This window comes from Ochotona princeps, chromosome 27 (assembly GCF_030435755.1).
Source record: "Ochotona princeps isolate mOchPri1 chromosome 27, mOchPri1.hap1, whole genome shotgun sequence".
NCBI lineage: Eukaryota > Metazoa > Chordata > Mammalia > Lagomorpha > Ochotonidae > Ochotona > Ochotona princeps.
The window spans coordinates 4,383,123-4,398,014 of NC_080858.1; the positions used below are offsets into that span (position 1 = coordinate 4,383,123).

The window sequence follows — 14,892 nt, forward strand, 5'->3', positions numbered from 1 at the left end:
TGATGAAAGTCTTTTGTGTGGTTAATATATTAACAGATTTTGAGTAATCAGAAGGATTTCCCGAACATGACAGGTAGCAGCTTACCAGGTCAAGTATACTTTATTTATTAAATACACATTGCTGCCCTAGTCTAAGGTGGAAATTGGTTCAACAATAACTCGAATCCATCCAGAACCTTTGCTTTAGTCCCTTGAATTAGTATTATCTTTCAAAAAAATATTTATTTATCCCTATTGCAAGTCAGATATACAGGGAGGGAGACAAAGAGGAAGATCCTCTGTCCAATGATTCACTCCCCCAAGCGACTGCAAGTGCCCAAGTTGAGCCAAGGCAAAGCCAGGAGCCAGGAGCCTCCTCCGGGTCTCCCATACAGGTGCAGGGTCCCAAAGCTTTGGACTGTCCTGGACTGTTTTCCCAGGCCACAAGCAGGGGTTTTAATGCTGTCTCATGAATTATCATTCTTAAATTATGCATGTCTTATTATAGCAAATGAAAAACAAAGATACCTCCCACACTATTGCTACCTAAATAAGAGCAACTTTACTACGCATTAAAACTTACTAAAAAGTTGTTTAAGCATATTTCCACTGGGAATTTAATACTAACCAAATGTTCATCTGATGTATCTCTTTTTATTATCAGGGAAATAAATGATATTGTGATTATTAGAAAACTCTAAGGGGAAAAATCCACTCGGATACCTACTTCCCGAACAACACACAACACAATAATTTGAGACGGAATTCAATGGAAGAGGTTGAATCAGAGGACAGATGCTGTAACATATTGATCGGACATTTTTGGAAACCAACTTTACAGGTAAGTGTTTCTGAGCAAATATCTTTTATAACAATTATTTTAAAAGTGCTCCAAATAATAAAAATCATATTTCAGCAAGAAAAAACCTACAGAATTGCAAATGCTATATCTTTATTCAAGATACAAATCTCATGAATCCTCTTCCATTCTTTCTCTCACTATCCTCTCTTTTTATGAGTCTTTGTTCTTTGTTTCAACTGCTGACATCCATAAATATTCATTTTCAAGCATTTCCTTGTTCAGATTCTAAACAGAAGAAAAAGAACAATCAGAAGAATTCTGTGACTTACAGAAATTTTAGATATTTGCATTGTAAAGAGTTGAACTTAATTGTTGTCGATTATTTTAGTAAGGTTGTTACCAAGTCCTCATATTTTAAAATGGAGAATCAAATGTTTTGAGGCAAATACTATATTATTAACAAAACCAAAGGAAGCTTTTATATATCACATCTCTCATGTTCTACTAGCTGCATAACTGCAATGACAGATTTCATGATCTTAACTAACATACTACATTTAAAAATACCATATAAAGATCATGGATGATAACTATACCATCACTGGATATGGGATATAAATTCATATTTGGTAATTTAGTTCGTCCTGTATGGCAGCAGGTTCTTGGATTAATTTATAAACAAATCGCATCAGACAGTAGTGACTAGGAATTACTTCGTTCTTCTTCCTAAGAAACTGTCAAATATTTCATACAGTTCAACGCACAAATAATGCAACAGGGTTTTTTTTAATAACATGGAAATGATACATTTGACTCCAGAATCATCCTTATTCAATGAATGGAGATGTTTCCTTATTTAATTTAACATTAGGTTTTGTTGTTAATACTTTACCAGCACTGCAGGGGTCATGATATTGTTCAATGGTAAATTCATCTGAAATGCAAAAGTGGTTGGGAGGAAAGGATGAAATGTTCAGAAATAGGCACCTTATCAAGGAATAATAATTTTAAAAATTAATAATAATCAATGAATTATGTGATCTAAGAAAGAAAAGACCAAGATTTTTCATCAGCCAATACAAGCAACACAACGATTCACTTCTCTCCTAACCTGTTTGGAGGAGAAGACCTAGGGAAAGCTGAACTTGGGCACAGAATTGAGGCACAGCCCACACAGATGATGGTTTGTGTGTAACCACAAGCCTCTGAGTAGTCACCCTTGGCAGCTATGGTTTATCCTTGAGCTGTACCTTCCTTCCTGAATATTTCCTTAGTCTTACAGGAAAGCAAATCTCAAAGCTATCCGCATGTGATGCTGCTGGTATATTTCTGGTTCAACATCAAACGCAATGGAACGATTTCCTGACATATTACAAGATTTCCAAAAATCGGTGAAATTATCCAAAAGTACATTTCAAAAACAAAACAAGTTTTCCCATGACAAATCAGTACTGATAGGTACTTTGTTGTTGTTGTGATTGCTACCTTTAAGACTTTGAGGGAGAAGTCTGTCATAAGACAAATACCTTTACAGGAAAATTTAGATGGAAGAGATGATGTATTGCTTTATGATTGATTTATAGGAATGCCTCTGAGTTTCATTCAGGGGACTAATACAAGAACATCATTACTCAGACCACAGACTTAATTCTTTCTCTTTGTGAAAGATTGTGAAGTCTTGCTTTACTTAAGGCAACCTCTTTTAATTTATTCATAATTTTCTATTGAAGTTCTGCACATCCAAATGCCACTCACCTGTCTCATAATAATCATAGGCTTTTACCATAGCTAGTTTTAAATTCTCTATTTGGATGTCTTGTTCCACCAAGAAGGAGAAATCCAGAGTTTTATTTGTTAGCTAGAGAGAAAAGAAAACTAAGTTAGAATCAGTGATTGACTTGGTTAGTAGGTCTCTTTTTTTTTTATTTTGAAACATTTCCTTATATACTTGGAAACTAGAATGACAGTGAGACATAGAGAAAAAGGGGTTTCCCAATCTCTGGTTCATGGATGTGAGGGCGATCTGGCTGCGACATTTGCCACCCCATTGATCGCCAGGGTTGATTCGGCTGATCTGGCTGGCTAGACGGGTGTCCCCTTCCTCCCTCACCGCTCCATGTGCGTCCCTCCCGAAGCTGCGCGCTCGGTCGCAGAGGACGACCATCCCTGCTAGAGGAGGACCGGTCTTCAGTCAAGGGTATACGAGTAGCTGCACTCCCCTGCTAGAACCTCCAAACAAGCTCTCAAGGTCCATTCTCTGGTTCACTCCCTAAGTGCCTGTAATAGCCATAGCTAGGCCAGGCCAAAGTCAAGACCTAGAAACGCCACCGGGGTCTCCCACCTAGCTGACAGGCATCCATGCTTGGGTTATCGTTTGTTGCTTCCTAGGTGTATTGGCAGGAAGCTGGGTTGGAAGCATGGAGTGACAGGGACTATGATAACTAACATGGGAATTCCAAGCTGGGATTTAACCCATTGTTCCGCAATGCCCACCCCCCCATTCTTTGTTCTTAAGATACTATACAACCTTGTAATTATGCTATCTTGTACCAAAATGTAGGAGAGGGGACATCTTGGGACCTGCATAATGTGCCCAAGCACAGATAAAATGATAGAATTCTATGAACAGATAAATGTAGTAAATCGAACATTGCGACCAGGCCAGTCCTCATTTCCCATTGTGGCTGTTCTTCCAGGGATGTGGATGTGAACAGCCCTGTTTGGAACCTGGATTGGCTCACTGGTGCCTGTCATAGTTCTCACCCAACCAGAAGAGCTCGGAGTGTTCTTACCTCTTCAAAGTAAATTAGGACATGGTTGGTGTTCACCTCCGTCCTCTGAATCCGAGGATGTTCTTGGAGCTGTTGACCAAGGCAGAAATATGGATGAAGAAATTGTATATACATACATTTCTTATCTAAATAACTTCTCAGGTGAATCCCAACAGCAATTTAGAATTCTTCATGAAGAATAGTAATAATGACAATTCAAAATTTATTGAAAGTTCTCTCTATATATGGTATGCTTGTATATGCTGATTAATATATGTGATGCATATATGTATGCTATAAGTGTGTTTACATATACAGGTAAATATATGAGAATCTTAAGAAAGTTCATGTCAAAGGCAATTATGAAAAATCATGCATGAGTTTCATAAATTTTTTCCACTAAATTAAACTTATCTTTCTATTCTCTCTTTGCATGAATTTCCCAAAAAACACACAAAACAAACATAAATTTGTGTGAATATGTAAATACCCTTATGATCTTATTTTCTTTGCATATGTAGTTAGAAGACAACTCATTATCATGAGACCCAGAATGAAAATGATGGAAGCACACTTTAGAGAGTCAAGTTTGAGGGAGGAAACCTTTTGAAACATAAATAAAATAGAGAACCATAAATGCCAGTCAGCATCTGTCATGATTTTGATACATGCAGAACTCAGGACTTACTTTTTTCACTGATGTTTTCACCGGTATGAAGCCCGATACCATCTTTACATCAACAATGACCATATTAGAGGTGGGTCGTTCCCCAGTATAACTACAAAGCCAAGGCACAAACAATGCAAATTCATTTAAGATAGAAATCTCCCTCTCTCCAGGACTTCACTCAGTTTCTCTACTTCTCTTAAGGTTGTTTGAGAAAACCATCATTTCAAACTCACACTCTCCTATTCTCAAAGTCATCAGGCTTTTCAATAAGAATGAAGAAGTTTGTGGCTAAGAAATACTGTCAGGATTCCATGTTCATTATATGGGGTTTGGGACAACAGAGTTCCTCCCTCCCACAAAAAGAAATAACATCCCCATTTACAAAAAATACAGCCATGATTAGCTCTTTACCTAATGTTAATGTTAATCTGGAATGTCCTGCGAGTATGTGCTCCACCACAATTCTTGGGGTCAGTAGCAACCTGAAGACTGAAAGGTACTTTCCCCTCTTTCTTGGGGAGGATATTGTATCTCAGGGATGTCTAAAGCAAATAGAAAAAAATTATCCTTGTAATCACATAGGTTAATAGTCTAAAGAATCATGCTGCTCTTTAACATGCAACTTTTTAAAAAAATTTTTAAATTGAGCTTTAACATTTGAGATACTGTCTGTCTTGTAGCATCCCTTCAAACTGTGGCAGTCTCACCTGGAGGTACACACATCCCGACCCTGACACTGTTGTGCTGTATTCCCCGGGGATCTCTGGCAACGCAACCTCCTGTAGTAGCAGGCGATTGGCTTCCTCTACTCGAAATTGTTCAGAGAAGGTCTTGGAGGATTTGATGGTGACCACGGCTCCTTTCTCATTTCTTGTGAAAGTCACTGCTCCGTATTTGGAGAGGGCTTGGAGAGCCACCACTGTATCCTAAGCAAAAGATGGGCACAGAAATCTCAACAGAGAAGGAAACAAAATCACAGTGACTATAAGCCATTCCAATTCTCCTCTGTTTCAGAAGTATTTATTCATCGATTTTAGCTATTAACTCAATTCCAAATCAGTTCATATCTGATTATTTCACATGAACATTTCTACTACTTTGGAATCAAATATCTAAAACTTCCTGCATTTGACCTCTCTATAACACACATGTAGAGAAAAGGCTCAAATATTTGATTCAAGCAGAGGTTATTTAATAATCTAGACATTTATTAAATAGTATTTGTTGTAAGCATTCAGAGAAGGTAGAAGAAAATATGAGCTAGAATAACAAGAGAAGTCTGCATAAGGTGAGAAATAAGACCATTCCTGAATAATGAGATGGGTTTCCATAGTTGGAAAATAGCATCAGGTAGTCTCCGAGTGAGAACAGTTCTAAGACATAACGAAGTCAGGAAGCTGATTCCAGAAAAACAAAAACATACAAAAATGAAGAAAGTCTGGAGAAGTGGATTCATGCAGTCATGTATTCCGAGAGAAGAAAAATATTTTGTAAATATATTACAGAACATCTGCCTTGGAAAAAAATTATATATTCTTAGGGAAGTGATTCTGAGAAAAGATTGCTTTGGGAAGACTGGATTACTTATACTGTTGGGAGTTCACTGAGGAGAGACACACAAGAGACTAAGAAGACAGAACAGTCACCTTCTATAAAAGAATAAGGCTGAATCTTGCCTGGTGGTGGAAAATCGGAAGCATGTATTTTATAAACTCCAGTTCTTTAGTTATTCACTGTCTGGAGTATGGTTGTGTCTACACGAGGGCACTTCAAAAAGTTTTGGAAAGTAGAACTAAAGATACATTCATTTTGGTGCAAAACATTCTGCAATTCACACTGAGAAGAGAGCTTCAAAAAGTTCATGGAAAATACCCATTTAGAAAAAGAAAAAAACTATAGATGAATTTCAAAAACTTTTTTTTGCACCAAACTAATTTTTAAAATTCTACTTCTTCGCAAATGCTTTGACAGTGTTGTCCATATTGTAATTTTGCTCTTGGAGTCTCTCCACAGACCTGCGTTGAGGAGAAGCCCCCACGGGGATTTTGTTGCCTGATGATCCATTTCACGATGTGTGACGCCACAGACAGGTCTTCTGAAGATGGTGCAGGGAGCACAGTAAGATAGGCCAAGAGTACATAACTTGTCATCTCCACTTCAGCAGAAGGAGCTCGAGGTTGATAATACAGTGTGAGGTCTTGATGTGGAATCCCAGGACGTTGCCAGTGGATCGAATCCTCTTTGAACAGAAAGGGGTAGAATCTTGAATGTAAAGAATTCTGACATTAGAATGTCATCAATGAATAATGATAATAACTAGTGAGGGAAAGCATTAGTCATCCTCAAGCAAATCTTTGTCAAGACAGTAAAGTAAGACTTGTGCTAATCAGACTAAGTCTTTGGGTCCACTAATGTCTGACATTAGAAGCTGAACCATAGAGAAACTAGTGTGTGAGGGTCTATGTGATCTGGAGGATCTCAGCATTAGATCTTGCTGATTATTTGATTGCCATTGTAATTAAGATAGTGTTCTCCCTAATTTGGCCAGTTATGATTGGTAGAGGTGAATTTTTAAAGTGGCAGTTCTTACCATCTTTCATGGCCTCTTTCTCTAGTGATCTGAGCAGCTCATTTCTTTTGGCCTGGTTTCCTGCTAGGGCAAAGGCATAGGCCAGTAATGCCTTGGTATAAACATTTCCTTGGGCCTCTGAAATGGATTTCCATGCCGCTTCCAAGCAGAAGAGAGCATTGCGGACAATTGTGTGCTATAACAAACAAACAAACAAACAAAAGTCACTAGCAAAACAGCAGTGTGAGGGTACGAACTGTCTCCAGGCACACGTGAGATTAACAACTCCAGAATGCCCGTGAAACAACGTAATTCTAACTGGAGCATTGATTGCCCTCCAGCTTCCAAAAGGTCCTTCATACTCCAGTGAAACAAACCAAAATTAACCATCATGAAAAACAGGATCATTTCACCTAGGGATCTGAAATTTCATGACCTTTATTGCTTTATTTGACATGGAGGCATGAGGAATATGCTGGTACTCACAGTGGCAGGCAGGGGCATCTCCAGCAGCGCGATGGTGATGTAGGCCGAGAGTGTCACCTCGTCATCTACCCCACCCTGTGGTGTCAGAGACAGAGATGCTCAAACACACCTGTATTCGTTGGCACTGACTACTCTGGTTTTTTTTTCCTTTTGACATTTTCCTTCAATAGTGTCTTCTCTTTATGTTGTGATGTTTATTTTTCCCTTTCTCCTTCGTCCTTAAGGTCTTGAGTCTGTCCCAAACTACCTCCTCTTTCTTTAATAAAAATACACATGGTCTTGAAGCTTCTTTGTGGGAAAAAAAAAACTTTCTTTTGAAAACAGAGACAGAGAGACAAGATAGAGAGACAGAGAGATTTCCTATATGCGGTTCAGTCTACCAAGTGCCCGCCATAACTGATGCTAAGTCAGGCTGAAACCAAGAACCTAGAACTCAATCCAGGTCTCTCGTGTTGGGTGGCAGGTACCCAAGTGCTTCCAACTAAAAAGAAAAAGCTGCTTACTTATTGCTAGATTTCATGAACTTTAGGATCTATCCATCTTCCTCAAAGACAAGGAGTCAGGAGTAAGGAATTCATAGAAACCGCATATCTGTCCCACATATCATCGTGTTAACGAACTACCACAAAATTAGGGAAGATGTCACCTTCATGGCATTGTTTAGCAGTGTTCCGGAAAGCTGGAAACAGCCATTTTCCCTTTGCTTCTGTGAGAGCCAGGTGAAGGCATTCATGATGTGTACATTCTCCACAAAGATGTGTGACTGGGCTTGAGCAAAGGACTTGAGCACAAACGCAGTGAGCCTGTTCAGCAGAGAAGAGACAGACATGAGGAGCGCCTCTCTTGGAGAATGGATGTACCTCCTGTAGGCTCCAAACTGCACAATTCAATGAAGAACACTTGGTCCTCTAGAAAACACCTGAATCTCTTTCCTCTGAATTGGTTGTCTGACCATTAAAACTGCACTTCCTGAACAACTTCTGTTGGTACTGTATTATGGTCTCTTTCCTCCTTTTCCTCTCTTCTCCGAATGGCAAAGTGTGAAAGTGTCTTCTACTGTTACACTGAGACCTTTGCTCTCTATTTTCTTTTTGGAGGAAATCTATTTCACTGCTATCTGTTGTGCTATCAGAGCATGTAAGCCATGAGTGATGAAATGATGAGACACCCAATTGGGATCATTACCCAGGCAGGTGTTGAAAGACTACCAGTTTTCCATGGCAAGCTCCAAGATTTTTGACAGAGTCTTGAAGTGCTACAGATCTGCCAACGCTCAGAAATTATTCTTACCAGGTGTTTCCCTGGCTTCTACCATGTCGGTCCCCAAAGGTGCTATAGGAACCATCACTGTGCTTGTAGTTCAACTGCCTTTGGTACCCTGCAAAGAAAGTTTGTGTCAATTTATGAAGCAGCAGCAGCCTTGGAAAATTTATCATGGTTTTATCTTAACACTCTCGAGGAATCATTGGGAAATTATTATTTTAAAAAGTCTCCCAGGTTTGATGACACCATTGTATTTTCTAATGATAGGTTGGCTATCACATAAAAAAGGATTGTCTAGCTTTTAATCAAAGAGATGCTGATTTGAGTTCACTGAAAGATATTTCAGACATCAATGAAGAATTCCTTTGAAGTAATTTCTCACCACTGATGAGATTGCTGATGGCTTTTGACTTAATTTTCTGTGTCAGCTGCTGTGTCTCATTCAGATAATTCAGAACATAGATGTTAGGGACAAAGAGGACCATGTTCTGCTCTCCACAGCCGTAGGGGATCTGGAGAAGATTCTCAAGGTTTTGCATTGCAGAGCCTAGTATATCACCTGGGAAACAACAACAACAACAAAATCTGAATATTGGATATTGGTGCCAGGAAGTTAACTGAGAGATCAAGTTATTTAAGTGATGGATGGGGAACAAGAAAATATAAAAGGTAAAGAGATAAGAAATAGGAACACATAAAGTGAGAAAAAGTAAAGTCACTGTTTCAATTATGGAGTAAGTTGGGAATAAATTGTATAGCGGTGGTATACCTTTTCTGAAATTGGCCTAAAATTGGCCTACTAAAAACTTGAAAATCCACTGAGAAGCAATACCACTGAGTAAATCAGTGAAGATGAAGACACAGACAGGTGACCCTCTTTGCTTTTTAGGGTATATAAGACATCAAATGTAGCACAACAAATATAGAACCTCCTTTCCAACTGGTAACATAATGCATCTTCCTTGACAGCTCTGTCTCCATCCGATGTCTGTTACCAAGGGCTTCCTTAGTCACGGGTGGCGAGGCCTCATGACTGCAGTGACAGAGCCAGACAGCTGTTTCCTTTCATCTGAGACACTTACCCAGAACCGAGCAGGTGGCTCTGGCAGAGCCTTCAACCACATTTGACGGCACTTTCAGAGGTATGTTTTTTGTTACTCCAGCGTCTAATGAAGGAATGCACATGAGAAAACACATATAAGAGGGGGAAGAATTGAAAACTAGCTACTTTTATAATAAAAAATTAATAGGCCCATAAAATGTACATAATCATCAAGTACTATTTTATGTTCTACTTTATATACAATACATTGTTTAGCATGCAGTCAAGGTAAATGTATTTATCCTTTCAAGCATTCAACATTTATTTGTAATGAAAACGTACAAAGTTATCTTTTTAAATAATCTTTTATGTAGGAAAATACACAGTACATTAACATTTTCTTTAGACATGCTACGATGCAATACTATCCCAGAATTTTTTTACACCTATACAACTAACACCTCATATCTGTTCACCTTTCTTCATCCCTTCCCAGCCTGTAGTAACCACCATTACATTTTTAACTTTTGTGGGATAACCTATTTTTTTAGAACTTATGAGTGAGACCATGTAATATTTGTCTTTTTATTTCTGGCTTATTTTACATAACAAAGTTATATCCAATTTGTTGCAAAAGACAAGGTTCTTCTTTTCATGGATGAATAATCTTTCCTTATACATTTATCACTAGACAGACATTTTGGGTTGTTTAATTTCTTAGCTATGGTGAATCGTGCCACAGTAAACATGTAAGAAGAGATTTCTTTGACATACAGGTTTAATTTCCCCTGAATATATAAACAGGAATGAAATTCCTGGACCATGTGGTAGTGCAGTCTTTAATGTTGGGGGAGACTACTATCTCCCCAAATACCTGGTTGAAGTTGCTGAGTGCATCAGTGGACAAGGGAGCGATTCACAAGCCAGGAACACCTGGACTTGTGTCTAACCTTGGAACACCAAGTAGCAGATCAGAATTTACAGTGCTATCTCTCCTTTGTTCATCCCTCTGTTTAAAAAATAACAGAAGAGAGCATTTCTGGCCTCAACTATCTCTTCTTATGCTTTCCTTGAGTTGTAAGTAACAGACCAAAGCATACCAAGATGCTGCGTTAATGTTTTCTCTCTTACTTTTGTTTAGTTTTACTAACATAAGAATAATTATTCTAAGAATAATTATTCTAAGAATTGCTAATTCACATAAGATAAGAATTAATGAAAGCCTTTGTGTGACATCTGCATTCTTTTGGGGTGTAAAAATCTCTGTATTCTCAAATACAGGGCGTCATCCTGAAAGTGTGGATGATGGCCGCAGTGTAGAATAATAAAATCATTTCTCTGTTAAGCTTCTTCTTGTTGTCTGTTCGATTAATCCTGACACCTGGTCCAATTTATATTCCCATCAAAAGCGTGCAAAGGCTCCCTTTTCTCCACATCCCTGCCAACATCAGCTTCCTTTCACTTTTTGATAATGACTAATCCTGCTGGAGTGAGATGATATCTTTTGTGGTATTGATTTCTCTTATTATTAATGATGTTGAACATTTCCTCACATGCCTGTTTACCATGTAGGTGTCTACTAGTTCTACTGCTTAATTTTAAATTACGGGGTTTTGTTTTTTGCTGTGTGTTCCTTGTGTGTCTTAGGTATAAATGCTTTCTAGACATAGAACTTGCAAACATTTTCTTCCATTCTGTAGGTTGTGTCTTCACTCTGTTCACACTGTTGGTGACTTCATTAACTGTGCAAAAGCTCTTTAATTTGGTGAAATCTTATTTGTTGCTTTGAACATATTTCTTCTATATGATCTAGACTAAACATTCATTTCTCTTGAGAATGGTATAATTTCTTTGCTATGATTAATCTCTCGAAGAGATTCATATTAATTATATGAATCTGTGCCGAATTTCTGTAGATTTTCTTATAAGCATATGCAAGACAGTAAGCTTATTTTCTTCTCTTCATTCTTTAATTCCCACCATTGTCAATTTTCCCAAATTTACATTAATTCCATGAAGATGTATTGTGCATGTTATTTGTTAAGTTCTATATTTTATATATTATGACATATATGTTTATATATATATATGTATATGTATATATATATATATATTCACTTGAGAGGTAGAGACAGAGGCAAAGATAGAAAAAGAAAGATTCTATCCATTACCTAACTTCCTAAATGTTCACAACAGCCTGAGATGACCTTTGCCAGATTCAGGAGACAGGAACTGGGCTAGGTCTCTTACAGAGGTAGCAGGAATTCAACAACGTGTGCCATCACCTGCACCTGCCAGCATCTGCACTGGCAGGAAATTGGAGTCAGAAGTGAGATTCAGGTATCGCACCAAGTACTCTGTCTTAACTAGCTTTTTGACCTCTAAGCCCACCCCACCACATGTAGTTTTAAGTTGTAGTGATGTAGTCATTTAAAAACAATTTTTCTGACCCAATAGAGCTTTATCTTTTATGGGAGAGTTTAGATAAATAAAGTTGAGTATAGCAGATATTTGTATTGAATATTGGAAAGGTTAAATCAGGTGAATATTTGTTTCAATGAGGGGTTGGTAAAGCAAACACAACCAGGAAGTGCAGGATGTAGAAAATTGAAAGACTCATTGATTAAAAGTCATATGTGAATAAAGACTATTAGCAAGTAAGGGCATTACATTTATAGATACTGGGGAATAACATTTCCAGGGAAAAGGAACAAAAATATAAAAGATTTCAGAGATTAGAATATGTAGATACATTCCAGGACTCGAAAGGAGCTGTTTCCCAGCTACTAGGGAAATGCAAATAAAAGCCACATTGAGGTTTCACCTAACTCCAGTGAAAATGGCCTTCAGACAGAAACCAATTAACAACTGCTGGCAAAGATGTGGTGGACTACGGTGCTCTACTCCACTGTTGGTAGAAGTATAGACCAGTGCAGCCAGTATGGAATATGGAAGTCAGAATGGAATATGCTCAGATAATTGAAAATTGATCTACCATTTATCACAGCTATCCCTCTCCTGGAAATATATCCAAATGAAGTGCAACCTGCATATGAAAAAGTGACCCACATCTCTATATTTATAGCAGAACAATTTATAGCAGAAAAAGCATGGAAACAACCCAGATACCTGACAGAAGAGGAGTGGATAAAGAAACTGTGGTACATAGTAGTCCATGGAATACTATCTAGTCATTAAAAAGAATGGAATTATTTGCAACAAAATGGATTCAACTGGAGACCTTTATACTCAGTGAAAAAAGCCAGTCCCCAAAGGACAAATATGATTTGTTATTTTCTCTGATATAAGGCAGCCTTCATGCAAATATATATCCTCATAGATGAACTGCATAATGGAGACTAGTAACATATATTGCAGTATACGTCAGTACTCCTGAAGAAAAGGAGAACTCCCAATGAGTTAAATATACCTTGACAATTTGATACAGATTTCCTACCATTGTGTATACCTACAATGTCATGACATACTTAAATAGCAGAATGTTGGATTTGTAACTGTCCTCAAGGACTATATTACTTTAACAATGTGGAGGAAAAGGGTAGGAGAGCTAAATGGGAAGGGAGGAATGGGGAAGAAAAGATAGGAGTTCTTATACCTACAATACTGTATTATGGAAAACAAAAATAACGATAAAATAATAACAAATAGAATGCTAGTTGGCACAGAAATCTAAATTTTAATTATAATTTTGCATATGATATTAATGGTTTTAGTGAAATATTGGTATTCTACCTATTAACATCCCTCATAAAGTAGTTTAACTTTGAACTCCTGGTTTTACAAAGAGTATTATTACCACATAAACATCTCAATATTTTGAAAAGTTTTAGAGCTAAGTTTGGGAAGCTGGAGTAATAGAAGAGAGCACTGTGTTGGAATCAATGGCTTTAGTCTTCTTTGCTAGCCAAGAGCTTTACTACAAAGCAATTGCGTGCTCTGTGTCTTTGCTTCTTTATCTGTAATATGTGACAGTACTGACACACTCAATAGTTCCTCTCTTTATTCCCATGAAAAAAGAGAACCTAATTCCAAGTGGTGTTCATCAGAAAACTAGTCTTCTTCAAATCTGTACATTGGAGAGTATAAGAGTTTCTTTCTGTTTTGTTTTTCCTAAGGAACAATATGTTCCAAAGATAATCCAGTCTATAGCTCTATACTCTACCATGTAGCTTAACAACAGAATTTTATCTCTCTTACACTTACCTGATGCACAGAGCAGTGTGTTGAAAGTTTCTTCCTTTTCTATGCCTTCAGGCTTTGTAATGAAAGGAAAAGAGATAAAAAGGTCAAGCGACACTGAATGGATCGAGGGAAAAATCAATTGTTTTAGAGGAGAAAATGCTGGTGAAAAAGTTGATTGGCCGACCCATCTCAGTTCTTGAAAATGAAGCTTCAGAGTCACATAATATTAGATAATGCTATATGATGTAATTAAAAAAACCTCACAACTCAGAAAGAATACCAACATACCTCAACTATTAAGGTCTTGACTACAGTGTCCTTCTGTTGAAGTGTGGGAACTTCAGTCACCTCATTGTCGCACAGTTCCTGAGATTGCAAGGCCTCTGCAGTAGCAGTGAAATTCACCTTTCCTGGGGAATAAGGTTCTTAAGAGTTAAATGGCAATTCTGCATTGAAGGATTTCCTCTCTTCCAGTCCCCCAACATGTCTAACAGTTTCTTTCTCTTGAGCAGTCTTGGAGTTCATCCAGATTCAGTCATCCAACCTAAGAAGTGGAATTAATGACCACGTTTGCCACTTACCCAGAGATGATGGAGTCACAGCCCAGGATATAGTTTTCTGCCTATTTCCACAGACACAGTGAGATTCCTTGTTCTTCTCTGTTGGGACAGCCAGGAAAGCCGACGAGACCTCCAGCTGCACCTTGACCTGTCCCCACACCAACGAGAGGTTTGTGAGAGGACACAGGCAGATGGAGGGGTCAGTAGTAGGAGAGAGAGGCTGAGACTGACAAACATACCAGGTCAGAAACTAAGGAGAATGTTCAAGCAAGGTAGATCCTATGAAACGTTAGACTTTTTTTTTTCTTATTTTCCTGCCGTAAGCCTAACCCTAGCACATAGACATTTGTATTAAGGGTACAGAAACACTGACAGAAATTAGGATAGATACTCAGCATTTCACCTTGGGCCAACACAAGGGAGGAGTATTTTTTTTAGTCACAATTGAAACACAAGGTAAACAGAGGATATCTGAATTTAGAAACAGATATCGAGGCCCCAAGAAAAAATGATCTTTTTACCCTGCACCTATCAGGTATCTGTTTTA

The 14,892-nt window shown here is 38.0% G+C and overlaps 1 protein-coding gene across 1 annotated transcript in view; it reads right to left on the reverse strand.

Moving 5' to 3' along the window:
- Window positions 1-906: 906 nt before the first annotated feature.
- Window positions 907-14,892, reverse strand: part of LOC101517697 (pregnancy zone protein-like) — a 43,850-nt gene continuing 29,864 nt past the window's right edge. Inside the window, exons 20-36 of the mRNA XM_004599065.3 lie at window positions 14,367-14,493; window positions 14,074-14,195; window positions 13,807-13,858; window positions 9,623-9,706; window positions 8,923-9,099; window positions 8,568-8,655; window positions 7,924-8,080; window positions 7,278-7,352; window positions 6,813-6,987; window positions 6,238-6,461; window positions 4,930-5,148; window positions 4,634-4,764; window positions 4,241-4,331; window positions 3,574-3,642; window positions 2,537-2,639; window positions 1,674-1,715; window positions 907-1,066 (exon numbers count right to left, since the gene is read on the reverse strand). Coding sequence (XP_004599122.3) covers window positions 1,044-1,066; window positions 1,674-1,715; window positions 2,537-2,639; window positions 3,574-3,642; window positions 4,241-4,331; window positions 4,634-4,764; window positions 4,930-5,148; window positions 6,238-6,461; window positions 6,813-6,987; window positions 7,278-7,352; window positions 7,924-8,080; window positions 8,568-8,655; window positions 8,923-9,099; window positions 9,623-9,706; window positions 13,807-13,858; window positions 14,074-14,195; window positions 14,367-14,493 — 1,959 coding nt within the window. The 3' untranslated portion in view covers window positions 907-1,043. The remainder of the gene's footprint in view (window positions 1,067-1,673; window positions 1,716-2,536; window positions 2,640-3,573; window positions 3,643-4,240; window positions 4,332-4,633; window positions 4,765-4,929; window positions 5,149-6,237; window positions 6,462-6,812; window positions 6,988-7,277; window positions 7,353-7,923; window positions 8,081-8,567; window positions 8,656-8,922; window positions 9,100-9,622; window positions 9,707-13,806; window positions 13,859-14,073; window positions 14,196-14,366; window positions 14,494-14,892) is intronic.